Source organism: Thalassophryne amazonica, chromosome 20 (genome assembly GCF_902500255.1).
Source record: "Thalassophryne amazonica chromosome 20, fThaAma1.1, whole genome shotgun sequence".
Classification (NCBI taxonomy): Eukaryota; Metazoa; Chordata; class Actinopteri; order Batrachoidiformes; family Batrachoididae; genus Thalassophryne; species Thalassophryne amazonica.
In genome coordinates this window covers 53,982,129-53,998,262 of record NC_047122.1, presented here as the reverse complement: position 1 = coordinate 53,998,262, position 16,134 = coordinate 53,982,129, and the positions used below count along the sequence as shown (strand labels likewise).

The window sequence follows — 16,134 nt, the reverse complement described above, 5'->3', positions numbered from 1 at the left end:
AAGGCAGTTCTTTGTTTTGCAGACGGTTTACTTTCTTATTGGACAGGAAAACTGTGGTTTTTGCATTTTGATGATGACACACAAAGGATGAATAATATCCGTTTGGTGAATTTACACTTTGTGACCTTTAATCTTCAATTCCCGCTTTCCCCATGCAGAGGATACTCTGGGGTCAACTTTTATATGAGCACCAAGAAAGACCTGAGAAAACCTAAAAATATATGGGGGGAAAAAAAAAATTAAAAAAAAAAAATCAGTAACTTGAGATGGATCGCCGACTGCAAATCAAGCGGACAACTATTTAATAAACACACGAACAACAGTATGATACACTAAAACTTCTCTATCCAATAGCCAATTTATGATCTACCCTTTTTTTAAACAACCATTATATATACATATTTTTCAATAAAAGCATTATTGCTACAGCTGCTGATTGGGTTCAGGATACTGCACTACAAAAGGCACTTTGGTAAAATAGTGAGATTCAACAGAACAGTTAAATGAGTGTTTGTCTATGCAGACATTGTATAAATTACAACAATATCAACACTGCAAAGACATTAGAAACAATATACAATACACCTTGTAGATTAAAATAATAAAAAGTTCTGCTTGAAATAATGCATTTAACAGTTGAACAGCGTCCACACAGTCCCGAATGAGGAACAGAAAGTCCATATTGGTTGAGCTTAGATGACACAGAGTGATTTCGGGTAACCAGTCACTTCCAGATAGGTCTCGGTTCAGTTTTACACTTCCTCCTAAAACAGCATTGTGATGAAGATGTAATGTGCAGCTGTTCAGTCACCACAACACAGGGAAGTCTAGTTTACTGAAGCCCGGGTCTTGGCGTTGCTCCCAGTACGTACGGGTGCTCACCCATGTGTCATCCTTCGATTTTCTGCCAACACATATAGAAGATAACTCAGCAAGTTTCATGTGATGTGATTATATCTATTAATTTACAAAAAAATCTTCTGAGATATCCTGTAGGCAAAATAATGATTTAAGCAATGAAAACAATACATCCTATGCTTGTTTCAAATTCTTGTATTTTAATATCAATTCATCATGTATGATTTTATGTTTCTAAAAATGACTGAATTTGTATTTTTACCCACTAGATATGGATGGTTATCCAGAAGTCAGCCCTATACAAGCCCTGAGGCTATTTTTTCCCCTTGATACTGTAAGATGAAGTGGATGAGTCTGTGATTCCCATTAAATGGGACACCAGTTTATTTTACCAACCAACCAACTTTATTAACATGTTAAAACAACCAAAGTGGACCAAAGGAAGGACAACAACATAAAAGACATAATTTGCATAAAATAGTAAACAAAATACAACTAAAACATTAATAAAATAACAACCGTACGATAAAAAGAATAAAATCAAATAAAAGAATAAAGTCAACGTCTCAAGTGTCAAATCCCAAGGAGAAGAAATGGGTTTTCAAAAGTTTTTACCCATTTACAGCTGGGTGCACTGGGATAATCAAGATGAAGCGTCTTGTCCAAGGTCACAAACATGTAGCTTGACTGGGAATTGAACCCATTTCTACTTATTAGTTGCCTAACTCCTATCCCACTGACCAACCTGCTCTGATTGTTATCCAAATAGGTGTGTATCCGGGTCATTATCAAAATATGTACCAAATATCACAAGTACTTTGACAATTAACTGGATGAAATTGTTGAAAATGTCAAAATAGTTGCTGGATTGGCTTTCACAGCTCCAACTCTGTTTCTCTTGCATAAATGTCTTTCAGGTTTATGTTGTCCTTTATTTTCCATTGGTCTTGTATTTATGCTATATTCAGTCATTTTAATAGCTGTGTGTTGGATTTTACTTTTTTTTTTTGCACTTTTACAAATCCAATTTTTGTCTGTGTGTGTGTTTTGGGTCCAGATTCATCGCAACTGGGCAATCCACTCATTCAAGGAATGACAGCATAATATTGTCACTGATATTTAAAAAAATAATTTCACTGATATTTAAAAAAAATTATAGAGTAGTAAGTAACACTTTCCATTGTAAATTTTAACAAAGTCAAATTTGCAAAGTAATTTTTATTGTAAACTATATCTTTCATTACTCTGTACAACACAATATACCATGTGATGTTGCTAGTTTTTGTGACCGTTAACACTGAGTTAAATCAACAGAGAGGCACATTTTTATCAAACATGAATAAAATAAATAGTCAGAAATATCTTGTTGTTGAGTCAATCTTGTGATCAAAAGTATGACACTGCAAATAGCTCATCTGATAATTTATCACACATCTTTGACTGATTTCTTCAGAGTGCATCCAATGTCAACTTCTCAGAATTAAATGATGAAACTGACTCTTCAGCATTTTTAGCATTTGAGATTCCGCAAACTGGTCAGACCTTGGTTATTTAGGGATTGAGATCATGACCTGGGCTTCAACTGAAGGCATTTAAAAAAATAAATACGTGGCAGCTAGAAAAATGTTTCCCAACATCACCTGTTAGGAGAGGAGCCTAGTAGAGGCTTACTGGGAGAGCTGAGAGATCCACCCATCAGCCTGACTACACTGGAATCGACACATGCAGTTTCTGAGGCAGAGTCTGCCTCTCTAGAATTGGCCTTACAAGCCACTTGCAAACACGCCACAGTACCCCAATGAAACCCCAACCTGGAGTAGACATCAGCTACTAAGACAGACAGGAAAAGAGAGAGTTAGGAGAGATACTAACAATAGCGTAATCACCAATGAATGATTGAGCGAAATAAAAACTAAGAAATCGCATGTACATTAGTATTCACAGTATTTGCCATGAAGCTTAAAATTGAGCTCAGGTGCATCCTGTTTCCACTGACCATCCTTGAGATGTTTCTACAGCTTAATTGGAGTCCACCTGGGAAAATTCAGTTGATTGGACATGATTTGGAAAGACACACACACACACCTGTCTACATATAAGGTCCCACAGTTGACAGTCAGAGCACAAACCAAGCATGAAGTCAAAGGAATTGTCTGTAGACCTCCGAGACAGGATTGTCTTGAGGCATAAATCTGGGGAAGAGTACAGGAACATGCCAAAGGTGCATCATCAAAGTATTGATCAGAGGGTGTGAATACTTAAGTACATGTGATTTCTCACCCTGGATATAGCCTTTCTGACCTCCTCCCCTCAGGCAGGAGGCTATGGTCCATTCGCATGAGAACCTCCCGCCATAAGAACAGTTTTTTCCCCTCTGCCGTTAGCCTCCTCAAAAAGAACCTTTAGAACTCTACATTATGGCTATCACCACCATTTATCATCACCATTTATTTATCTTAGCTCATACATTCTGTACGTTTTGTAACATTGTTATGTGTAAAGTTTTATTACATATTACTTGTTACTGCTCTATTTTTTTTATTTTTTTTGTCTTTTATGTTAGCACCAAGTACCGCAGCAATTTCCTAATGTTGTGAACTTGTTCACTCATATGGCAATAAAACTTTTCTGATTCAGATTTTTTTAGTTTTGTTTTTTATTTTTTTAATAAATTTGCAAAAAAAAAAAAAAATTCATGTTGTCATTATGGGGTGTTGTGAGTACAATATTTGGGGGGGAAAATGAATTTAATCCAGTTCGGGATAAGGCTGTAACATAAAATGTGGAAAAAGTGAAGTGCTGTGAAAACTTTCTGGATGCTTTTCCTGCTAATAACATGGAATTTCCTCATATTAAATGGGAAACTGTCTTATCAGAAAACCTTTTTGTTGTCCATCTACTCTGAATTTTGAGATTTTTGAGATGCATAAGAACTGTGTGATTTTACACACATACAAGTAAAAGGAAACATACTTGAAAAAGCGCGGCTGGTGCGTCATATTGTTGTCCAGCAGCACTTTCCTCCTCTCCCTCTGGAGGCGCTCAATCCTCTGTTTCTGTGCCTCCGCTGCGTCTGCGTTCCCCTCCTCCAATAGTCTGCACCAAGAAGATGGGAAAGAGAGATAAAGAGATGAATGTCCGCACAGACTGAAGTCAAATCTGCTGTTGCTACATAGCAATCTCATCTTTTCCCCCAATCAACAGGAAGATTCTGTTTTTCCATCCCATACGTGGCAGTGTGGCCATCGTAGTTACAGCTGAATGCATGTTGAAGTGCCTCCTAAAAGTGCCCATCAAATGTGACAGTGACGATCAGAAGGTTCAATTTCAATTTATTTCCTTTATATAGCGCCAAATCACAACAGAGTGACCTAACCTTACCAACCCCCAGAGCAACAGTGGTAAGGAAAAACTCCCTCTGAGGAAGAAACCTCAAGCAGACCAGACTCAAAGGGGTGACCCTCTGCTTGGGCCATGATACAAACATAAATTACAGAAATAATTCACAGAACAATTCACGGATGAATATACAAGAATTGCTGTTGGTGCACAGGACAAGGTTGAATTTGATGCAGATCTTCGTGCCAATGTCAGCACGTGCCCTGTCGATCCATTGTGCAGAGAGTTACTGCTTCCTGTGAAAGCCCTGCCTTCAGGTTCGCAGAGTATCCCACACCAGAGGTCTGCATTCTAGAGCACAGAAGGCTCCCTTTTCTGAAGCCACGTCAGCTGTTTCAGTTATTTGTTTTATCTTCAGTAAGTTCAGCTTGTGACAATCCAGGTCAGCTCTCGGAGCACGTGCTGGGGCCGTGTCACCACATCCACCACAACCAAGAACTGCCTTGGGTCCTGGGTGGCAATCACCCAGAGAGACAAGCAGTCTATCTCCACCCCTCAAGACTAATCATCTGTCTGACATAGCCAGGTGAAACATGAGCATTCCTGTGGCCTTCTGCAGCTGCAGAGGTCCTCCACACTGGATCTTTATGATCCTCGTACTTTCTGCCTTACTGGCACAGTCACACCACACTCGCAAAGATTAAATTAGCAACACACTACGCCATCATGGTTTAAAATCCTGCAGGGCACGCAAGGTTCCCCTTAAGCCAGCACATGTCCAGGCCCATTTGAAGTTCAGCAGTGACCATCTGGATGCAGTGGTGGGCACAGTTCCGCTAATCCACTAATCTCTAATTAGCAAAGCTAATTTTTTCGTTAGCGGATTAGCTTTTCAGATAACTTTAAAAACCATCAACGGACCAATTAGCTTCCGCTAAAATTTTTTTTTTGCTGGCATAGTGAGTAAAGCTTAACAGTCAAAAACATTTGGAAAGCCTAAAAAAAAAAAAAAAAAAAAAAAAATCATACATGTTAGTTCCTGTTGTGTTGTGCAACAGTTAGACCACTGTGAGGAGCTCAGTCCTTCCCCAGAAGAAGGGGGTGGGCCAGCTGTAGTAATTAAAAAAACAAACAAACAAACAAAAAACAAACAAAGTCATTTACTTTCCACATGCAGCAACACAAACAGTGGGCAGGAGACATGAAACACAAAGCACTTTTCATTATGGTTTCATTTATAAACAAAACTAATTCCGGAAAGTTTATTAACATTAACGGCAACTGTCATTTTTACAAAGTTAAAATATCGCGCATATGTTTTAAAGTAATGCGCTAATTCTGATGGATTGAGCGATAAAAGACACACGCCAAAAGACATTATGGGAAATGAGTGTCCTCTCATCACTCCCCCCCCCCAGCAAAATGCATAGTACACTGCCATCTACTGGATGGGAGTGTGAATAGACCAACATATTTGTGAATTTCAAACGCAGTTTTACACTCAGAATGTCTCAATATTGTGTAAGTAAACAAACCAATGAATGCATGTGATGGGTGATCCACAAAGGCTGAATCACACTTCATAAACAGAATTTTCAGTTTTGAAGATGCTTTTTTATAAATGAAAAAAAAGACATTTAAAAATACACATTTATTTGTAAAAACCAACACACAAGTTACAGTAACTTTACAGCGGGTGACAGACATAATTACATAATTTACAGGGGGTGTCAGACACTGTCTTTATGCACAGGAAAATATTAGTAAATGAGGTGTCACCATTCCATTTCATATTATGGGTATATCAATCATTCAAAAGAAATGGGTTTTGTTGATATGACAAGAATTTTGTTAACTCAACAGCAACTTTTGTGAAAAACTGTTTTTTTTTGTTCACAACAGTATATCCTTTTAAAGTGGAATACCACACACAAGTTACAGTTGGTCTATTCACACTACCATTCAGTAGATGGCAGTGTTCTTTGCATTTTGACAAGGGGGTGGGGGGGTGATGAGAGAAGACTCAGTCATTTCCCTTAATGCCTTCTGGCGCGTGTCTGTTAATGCTCAACCTTCAGAATTACTGCATTACATTAAAAGATATGTGCGATATTTTCACTTTGTAAAATGGCAGAGTTGCCGTTAATGTCGATAAACTGTCTAAAATTAGTTTTGTTTATAAATGAAACCATGAGTGAAAAGTACTTTGCATTTGAGCTCTTGCATCACTGTGTGTTTTTTGGTAGCAGTGGGGTTGGGTGCATAAAAAGTTCTGGCTTTTTGCTTGTTTTGGGTGAGTCATCACCTTTGAATTTACTCAGCAGCCCTTGTGGTCCTTAAACTCAAAACTGGCTTATCAGTAGCTGACAGTGTACCGAGTCAATACTAAAAGTTAGGGGTTAGCGGTAACTTCCGCTAAATTTTTTAGCGGTTCAGTGTTATAAAAGTTAACTTTCCAGTTAACAGATTAGCGGTTATCGAAGCTAACTTTTCAGTTAGCTATGCCCACCACTGTCTGAATGATCCAGAGGAGGCATGAGAGAAGGTCATGTGATCAAATGAGACCAAAACAGAGTTTTTTGGAATCAACTCCACTCGCCGCGTTTGGGGGACGAGAACAACCCCAAGAACACTGTCCCAACCGTGAAGCATGGGGGTGGAAACATCATTTTTAGGGGTGCTTTTCTGCAAAGGGGACAGGACGACTGCACTGTATTGAAAGAAGGATGGATGGGGTCATGTATCATGACATTTTGACAAACAACCTCCTTCCCTCAATAAGAACACTGAAGATGGGCCATGGCTGGGTCTTCGAGCATGACAATAACCCAAAACACACAGCCAGGGCAACTAAAGAGGTGCTCCCTAAGACGCATTTCAAGGTCCTGGAGTGGCCTAAGGTTTCTGTACCAAATATTAAGATCTGGTTTTCTATTGTATCAAATACTTATGTCATGCAATAAAATTAAAATTAATTATTTAATTTTTTTGAGATTCTGTCTCCCACAGTTGAGGTGTACCTACAATAAATATTACAGACCTCTCCATTCTTTGTAGGTGCGAAAAATTGTCAGTAGATCAAATACTTAAGCGTGCAGAAAACTGAGCTTCTAGCAGAGACTGTTTTTAACAGGCTGCATTCATGACTAATGGATGTGCACACGCACCAAGTCTGCTCACAGTAAAGAGTGGCTGCGCCTTTTACATTGACTGCATCAAAACAAACAGTTATCATTTAAAAACGAGTCATCACAACAAGACATCACACTTATGTAAACTTTGGAATTAATCTGCAGCTCCATTCTTAACATTAGCAGCTACATTCCATTCAAGCACGCTGGGATGTTTTCCTCAAACCTATGTAAACGCTGTTGGAAACACTCGGAAAAATGAGGACTTTGCTTTCGGCAGTCACCGTAGCTGTTTGCTGCAAAGGCTGTATACTTTGAAACTGGTCACAGAAGTGCCCAAAGTAATCTCGATGTATCATCGGATGACCTAAACTGTTATGATTTCAGTGCGACATGTCCTTTAATGGAGAAACAAGAGAGGAATTCATTCTCAGACATAAACTGTGTAAATGTAATCAGACTTTGACATCCTTGTTTCTGTTTTTTGCTAAAAGCATGTTGGCAGTTACCATGGTTACTCTAGTATTTCAGTCTTTTACTGCTTTCCAACATAGAGATGAAATGAGACTTTACCAAAAAATTGTGTAAAAAAACCAAACAAACAAAAAAAACATGATTTGAGCTGAATGACATGAGGCCACATTTTTCCTCCTTAAAAATATTGCAATCACACAAATACTACCCCTAACATAACCAAAATACACACTATTACAAAACCAATTAACAATATCATGAGACATCACAAGCAACAGTCACAATATTTTTTTGAGGACTTGGGGCCCCATGTGACTTCAGTCCAGTAAAACACTGGCATTCATCCCTTCTGTAAACCGGCACAAAGTCTGCACAGAGAGAACAAACCTCTGGTCCGGCCTGAAGCGTGTGTCCGTGGGAGGCAACAAGGGTCTCAGGACAGGATCCAACTCATTCAACTCCACTGCAAACTGGGTGAAACCGTAGTACTGATCTTGGTCCACTGGCATGGGGTCTACGAAGACATGGACACACATACTCATACTAATATAATCTTAGTTCATTTCCAGTGCAATACCAAGCCTCAACTCCCCGCCCAAATAAAGTCTATGATGAGCGGCTGGCATGATGTAAACAAACACACACAACCTAACAGTTTCCACAAAAAGTTCAGGCTTTTTTTTTTTTACTTGAAGGTACACAGTCCTGGTGTAAAAGCTTCGTGATTGACATATTTCGGGGTCGACGACTCACTTGCTCTCCAGATGCATGTGGCGGAAGGTGGGTTGCCTTGATACACTCCCTCGTGCCACTTTCCAAATATGGAGTGGACAATTTTTCCATCTGAATCTGTAACCACGCCCTCTATCTCGTTCACCGTGGACAGCCACGATTTAACCTGGTGTGGTGGTGGGGGGGAAATCACATTTAAAAGACTGTCATTTAATGCATTCTATTACTTGGAGTTGACAGAAGCAGTTTCTGAAAATCAAATTGAGCCACAAGGTGGAGCCACTTGCTTATACAGTATACTGCACAATGCATGAAATAAAAGTACAATCAATTTCTTACAAAATAAATTACTTGCTCTTGAATTCTGAGCTAAATGTCAAAGGCTGTATGCAATGATGCTAAGAACCTTAAGAACCTGGTATAATTAGCATGTTAAGTGGGGAACTATGGGATTTTTCAACTTATAGATTCTACTTTAAGATTTTTTTGTTTATTTTTTCACCTGGAACAAAAATGACTTTAATAACGGCCTATGATTTATTTCAAATGGTTATCACTGTCATGAGCTAAACAGCTACTGCATGTATGGCTATGGGGCAAGCTAAAAAGCACTTTTTCCACCAGTTAATTGGTGAAAAAGTCACTTGCCATGTCTGGTGGTATGGATTGGATTCCTACAGAGGCACACGTGTGCATGTTTACCTTCGTAAATGCAAAGAAACATCTTGAATGTGCAGTTACACAGTAAGCATCTTACTACGCCTTCTTCTGTTTTGGCAATTCCGCTAAGTCATAAGAAGGGCTCATTCTTCTTCTTACAATCATAATTATCACCTCACCAAAAACTGAACTGTCATGACTTAGTGGAAAGCAGCATCACCAGATCAGGACACTAAGGCGATTGACCAGCTACAATCAGTCTTTTGAAAAGGTTTATTTACGTCTGTTACATCTGCACCTGCATGGGGCTGCCCCTCCACCAGGGGGATTACTGAATTGGATGCTCCTGCAGCAGACCGCCACTCCACAAGGGGCACTGCTGCACCTGATGTGGCTGCACCAGTCCACCCAACCACTCATTAACTTGTGGGAAAGAACTAGTCTCTCTCCCTTCACATCCTAAACTGCTATTAAGTGCGATTGTTTTCAGGTGCAGAGCAGCAGAATGGTTGAAACGCCTGCATGTGATGGAAGGTTTTGCTAGGATGTAGCTATTGTTGGCGTATGTTGAAAGAGTGTGAATATGTTTCCAGCCAGTGGTTGCTCTTGTTGAGTGACTATTTGGACACCTAATCCTGTTGTCTTGTTTTAATGATCAGTCTAAGAACTGCTGCTTTTATATATACTGTCAAAGGAAAAAAGGCTGTATGAATAAATTACTGTTTTTGATAACTGGAGTCATCACACATCCACCCTTAAAGCTCCGCTCTCCTTTAATGTGGAAAAACAGTTTGTTCATTCTTTGCAGGTTAATGTTCAGCTGATCTCAACCAACAGTATGAATTATTACCCGAGGCCATTAAATATGGCCATCGGGTATTGTGAAGACTTTTCGTCCATCTGTGCTCAGCATAAGTCCAGTCCTATTACTGCCAGAGTCTTCAAATTCAGAGAACATTCTTGGGACACAGATCTTGGACAAGTTCACAGATGGCTAATCTTGACCTATTTTAAGAGGTTAAAAAGTCTCATTCTGTTTCAATCGGTTCTGTTTTTTTTTGAGTGGCGGAGGTGACAGCCAATCAGAGTAGAGTGGCATTGTGACGTCAGTGGCAGGTCTCTCTAAAAACTCTTCATTTATGCATTTATACGTATAACATGTTTCTCATATATTCTCTAAAAGCTAGCGAGAAATAAATACTTCTAACACTGAAAATGCCATTTTTGTAACCTAATAACACCTCTGAAGTGATTTACAAGACTTTTTGCAGACATTAGCGTAATGCATCACAGGATTGTAGCTAGCTGCAAACTCCATTTCGTTTGTGTGTAAATATAACCTCTGTGTCATATATTATATAAAAGCTAGCAAGAAATAAACACTTCTAAAACTGAAAACGCTCTTTTTGTAACCTGATAACACCTCTGGAAGGATTTGCAAGACTTTTTGCGGACATTAGCGCAATGCATCACAGGATGGTAGCTAGCTGCAAACTCCATTTTGTTTGTGTGTAAATACAAGGTCTGTCCATAAAGTATAGGTCCTTTTTATTTTTTTCAAAAACTATATGGATTTCATTCATATGTTTGTACGTCAGACATGCTTGAACCTTTGTGCGCATGCGTGAGTTTTTCCACGCCTGTCGGTGATGTCATTCGCCTGTGAGCACGCCTTGTGGGAGGTGTGGTCCAGCTCCCTCATTGGAATTCCTTTGTCTGAGAAGTTGCTGAGAGACTGACACTTTGTTTGATCAAAATCTTTTCAAAACCTGTGAGGCACATTGAAGTGGACACGATTCGAAAAATTCAGCTGGTTTTCGGTGAAAATTTTAACGGCTGATGAGAGATTTTGAAGTGATTCTGTCACTTTAAGGACTTCCCACGGAGCGGGACGTCATGCAGCGCTCCCAGGCGCCGTCGTCAGCCTGTTTCAAGCTGAAAACCTCCACATTTAAGCCTCTGTTGACCCGGGACGTCGTGAGAGAACAGAGAAGTTTCAGAAGAAGTCAGTTTCAGCATTTTATCCGGATATTCCACTGTTAAAGATTTTTTTTAATGAAAGACGTGCGGGCGGATTCGCACGTCGCCTTGCAGTCGCCGCGATGCACACCTCCGCGAAAAACACCTCTGTGTTGATAACCATTTGTAAAATCCAGGTGGCTTTTGATGGCTTTCAGTGGAGTGAGTATCTGAGAAATTGTTTAACAGTTGGGCATGTTCCAACTTGTCCTTAAGGCTTCCAACAGAGGTGTTTTTCCTGTGGCGGCGCATCGCAGGGGCTGCAAGCCGACGTGCGAATCCGCCCTCATGTCTTTCATTAAAAAAATCTCCTTTAACAGTGGAATATCCGGATAAAATGCTGAAACTGACTTCTTCTGAAACTTCTCTGTTCTCTCACGACGTCCTGGATCAATAGAGGCTTAAATGTGGAGGTTTTCAGCTTGAAACAGGCTGACGATGGCGCTTGGGAGCGCTGTGCGACGTCCCGCTCCATGGGAAGTCCTTAAAGCGACAGAGTCACTTCAAAATCTCTCATCAGCCATTAAAATTTTCACCGAAAACCAGCTGAATTTTTCGAACCGTGTCCACTTCGATGTGCCTCACAGGTTTTGAAAAAAATGTATTCAAACAAAGCGCCAGTCTCTCAACAACTTCTCAGACAAAGGAATTCCGAAGAGGGGGCTGGACCAGTCCTTCCCAAGGCATGCTCACAGGCGAATGACGTCACCGACAGGCGTGGAAAAACTCACGCATGCGCACGAGGGTTCAAGCATGTCTGACGTACAAACATATGAATGAAATCCATATAGTTTTTGAAAAAAATAAAAAGGACCTATACTTTATGGACAGACCTCGTATAACCTCTGTGTCATATATTATATAAAACCTAGCAAGAAATAAACACTTCTAAAACTGAAAAATGCTCTTTTTGTAACCTGATATCACCTGTGGAAGGATTTGCAAGATATTTTGCGGAGGTCAGCGCTAACTTCTGCTAACTCAAAGCTAACTTCAGCGCTTGTCAAAAGCTCATAAATGTAAATATTGTTTATGACTAATTGATAGAGGGATTTTATTGAACATGTACAAACTGTAATCCAATTACATTTGTTCCGCAAATAAAATATCGAATAGACGGTGGGAAAATATTTGACTGTTTCACATTTGATGTATAACTCCGCCCACTGACGTTGCTGCACAGGTGTCACTAATGGCACTGTCAGCTGAGAATGACAGAAACTGGCGGAGCAATGATGCCGAAATAAGTGGATTTAACTTCATGCCAGGTTGGCATGAAGATGCTGTTGCTACAGTAATCTTCGCTGACTGAATTACTTACAGTCGCAAATATCTGTTTTAAACCTCAATTTGCGACCGTAAATTAGAGCATGAACGTCCTCAAATCATCAGACACAACAGGGTTATTCCCCAAGTAGGACAATAAAACTGTAATGTAAATAATAAATCTATAATATTATGTATATACTTTGCACTGGGATACCAATTAAACAACTGCAAATTGTAAAGAAGACGATGCTCATACGGCCGAGGGTATTTTAGCATTGCGTTATATTTTTTCTTTACCTTGATGAATGTGACTTTACACTGGCAAACATCACTGTTGAGATTCTTAATGGTCATCTCGCCATAGTGTTCTATCCAGCGCTGTCCGCTTAGAATGTTGTGGATGCAGGACGTCACCTTGTTCCACTCGTAGTGGTCCTCAAACCTGGAGAACACACACACACACGTGAGTAAGAAACAAATACAGCTTTCACATAATCACCACATACTGTTTCCATCAGAATTTACTGTAGTGGTCATATTGTGCAAGATGGTGTAGACAAATGTGACAAACAAGCAAACTGTGTCAGAAAAAAAAAACCCAATGCAAATACAATAAGCAGAGAACATACGCAGGTAGTGTCATATGAGCAGTTCCCACTGGAACAATTTCCATGGATTTCCCCCAGAATTTATTCTTCCATCGAACATCTAAAACAAATTCAAAGTAGCAGATGAGCACTTGAGAACAACAACAACAACAAAAAAAACACTTTATTCTGTAGCAATTTAAATCCATCACGCTGAGATTACCTCAAACACTTTTTAGGATTAATGTATACTCAAAGAACAGTATGACCAGAAGAAACTCTTAACAGCTTGTGTGTTGCAGTTTAAAGAGGAACTAAGTAACTCTCATAACTATCGTGTAAAGTGGGCAAAGAGAGTGCAAAGTCAAATTCCTTGTATGTACATTCATACTTTGCCAAAAATGTGATTGATAATAAATTCTAAGAAAGCAAGAATGGCAGATCTGCATCAATTTTGCACACTTCTTCATCTTTCACCACTCGCCATTCAAAGCCCGACCGAGGTTGACGTGTGTGTGTGTGTGTGTGTGTGTGTGTGTGTGTGTGTGTGTGTGTGTGTGTGTGTGTGTGTGTGAGTGAGAGAGAGACCCCTCGCTTGTTCACATGCAATTTCTCTTCCTCCGACATCTTTTCTTTTCTTTTTTTTTTGCATTTTCATTGGCTGTCCCATGCCGATGATGTAAGAAATAAAGCCTTCACTGACTTATTCTACTAGCTAGCCAGTGGCTTGAAAGGAGGGCGTGTATGTGTTGTTGTAGTGCCCTAAACTCTCGCAAAACTCGAGACCTCCTCATTCAAAGGAGGCTGGGTCAGTGCCCCTAAAGTTATAAGGCTGGTTTCCCGCTACGAGACGCAGGAGAGAGCCTCTGTTCTCCCTAAGTCAAGGCATTTAGCAATGATAATTATACAGCCTGTGAAATTAAGGTAAAAATGTTGCATAGTTCCCCTTTAACAGTGGAGTGGCTTTTGGTAAAGCAAAAATTTAAGTTGCAGACAACACTGAAACACTTTTCAAAAATCACCTGCTATCAGGAAACAATGCTGTGGTGCGATACTACAATAACCTGGCTTCTCTATTCATGTTGCATAACAAAGATATAAAACTGCAAAAGCCTGAAATTTGAACACAAATGGCACAAGAAAATGCTCACGACACTGGTTTCCATGTGTAATATGAGTGGCTGCAAGCATTAATGTGCCGACGTGCATGTGAGCCCAGTATAATACAGATGTGCACTGTCCTGCTAACCTTGCCAAAAGGTGAAGTTCTTTGAATCGCAGTGACATGCCGACACAGGCGGGTGATGGCTCACCTGGAAAAGAAGAGAGTAAAAAAGTATGCAATAAAGACATTCACATTAAATACCTTCAGAAGGAATAAATATACATATATAATATAAATATACATTAGTTAAAACAAGTGTTACAGGTGACATCTGTGAATTTAGGCAAGAGATAAACCGTGGTACACATTTTGAAAGACTGGTATAATTACTGTAAATAAATACCATTACAGAGAAAACCTGCAGAATGGACAATCTGGTTTGTGCAACTTGGTCCTTGGATTTTATTAGAAGTTACATTACAAAACAGAGGAGGACACTGTTCATTTAATTAATGACGTTTTGACACTTGGGCCCGGTTTCATAAAGCAGTCGAAACTTTTAGTCTACTAAACTTAGTCTACTAGACTAAGGTTAGCTGTCTAATCTCTGTTTCACATGGACGGCTAAACTTGCAGATTAGCCATCTAATGTGAGTTGACAATTTTCATGGGCATAAGCAGCCTTGTGAGTGCCACTGCCAAGCAACACCTCCAACGCGCCAGAGTTTTGTTCCAGAGTTTTGTTCCAGAGTTTGTACTTCCAGGTTGGTCGTCTGCTACAACCATGGCCAAGTCTGCCAGATCAGAAGAGAAGCACTCCTGGAAAAAGGCCCCTACGTTCTCCAAAGCAGAGGAAGCGGTTTTTTTTGGAGGAATACGAGCAACATAGGGGTGCTCTTGAATGTTCCAAAGGAACAAAATCGGCCCTAGCAGCCAAAAGATGGGCTTGGGAGGTGATCGCAGTGCCCCTCAATAGGTAATTTGACAAATCGCCTGATGTGCAGGTTAAATGCTGAACTAACATCCCTCACTATTCAGCACACGGTTGATTTGGAGACGTGGATGATGTCGCCGACAACCTCCTGAAAGGTTCCACAGATGTAAAACCTTCAATCAAAACCTGAAGAAGGGCTGGCAGGGCGTTGTTCCTCCTGGTTTGGTGGTTGATGGCTGGAGCTATCATGTCCATGATGAAGCGGATTGTAGGCGGACAGAAGCGGTATCACTGTTGAACCTCTGCATCCGTAAACATCTGCAATGGATTATTCTGGTCTCAGAACACCCGCTCCTGCCGCAAGGCTCTTCTTCCTTCCTGCTCCATCAAGTGGTGGTACATGATAGCAGCCATTTTTGGAGGTAAGACACTGAAGTTTTGTTGACTAACATAAGATCAGCCTCCTCTGGACCAGGCTAAAAACTTTAGTTGGCTAATGTGAAACTTTAGCCAACAAGTGCTCTGTGCAACGACTAACGTCAAAAGATTAGTTGACTAAACAAGATTAGACCTCTTTATGACACTGGGCCCTGGTTCCTGAGATGTCCTTTCAAAAGGTGTCAAACTTCATCTACTACAGTAACAATACCATACTAATGTTTAAAAAATACTAAACACAACTCCTATTTACAATTCAAAGCATTACAACTCAACAACTTATCTGAAGTGAAAGTTGTCCAGTGCAGTAAATTTTACACTTTGTGCTACAAACCAAGTGATTACTACCTGCTCAGAGATAAACCTGAAGCCTTTGTCAGCTCTGTCACACTCATACGTCTCTCCCAGGACGGGGTTAAAGGGCTTACTTCCTGCTCGATGGAAGGTGGACGCATAGGCAGAAATTGCAAATGCTGCGACATACACCTGTAGAGAAATCAGAAAGATTAATACCTGCCCCACTCCAAGAAAGTGGTGCAGTCTCACAAAACACTTCAGCCGGTGCTCACGCAACACTGATGCATTTGG

General features: G+C 40.1%; 1 protein-coding gene across 2 annotated transcripts in view; it reads right to left on the bottom strand.

Annotated features, from left to right (window-relative positions):
• Nucleotides 1–265: 265 nt before the first annotated feature.
• Nucleotides 266–16,134, bottom strand: part of LOC117502054 (oxysterol-binding protein-related protein 3-like) — a 39,143-nt gene continuing 23,274 nt past the window's right edge. For both annotated transcript variants that reach the window (XM_034161043.1, XM_034161044.1), the window contains 8 exons: nucleotides 15,895–16,032; nucleotides 14,319–14,382; nucleotides 13,112–13,190; nucleotides 12,780–12,924; nucleotides 8,556–8,700; nucleotides 8,190–8,316; nucleotides 3,832–3,954; nucleotides 266–904 (listed from right to left, as the gene is read on the bottom strand). In XM_034161043.1, the coding sequence (XP_034016934.1) occupies nucleotides 808–904; nucleotides 3,832–3,954; nucleotides 8,190–8,316; nucleotides 8,556–8,700; nucleotides 12,780–12,924; nucleotides 13,112–13,190; nucleotides 14,319–14,382; nucleotides 15,895–16,032 (918 nt within the window). In that variant the 3' untranslated portion in view covers nucleotides 266–807. The remainder of the gene's footprint in view (nucleotides 905–3,831; nucleotides 3,955–8,189; nucleotides 8,317–8,555; nucleotides 8,701–12,779; nucleotides 12,925–13,111; nucleotides 13,191–14,318; nucleotides 14,383–15,894; nucleotides 16,033–16,134) is intronic.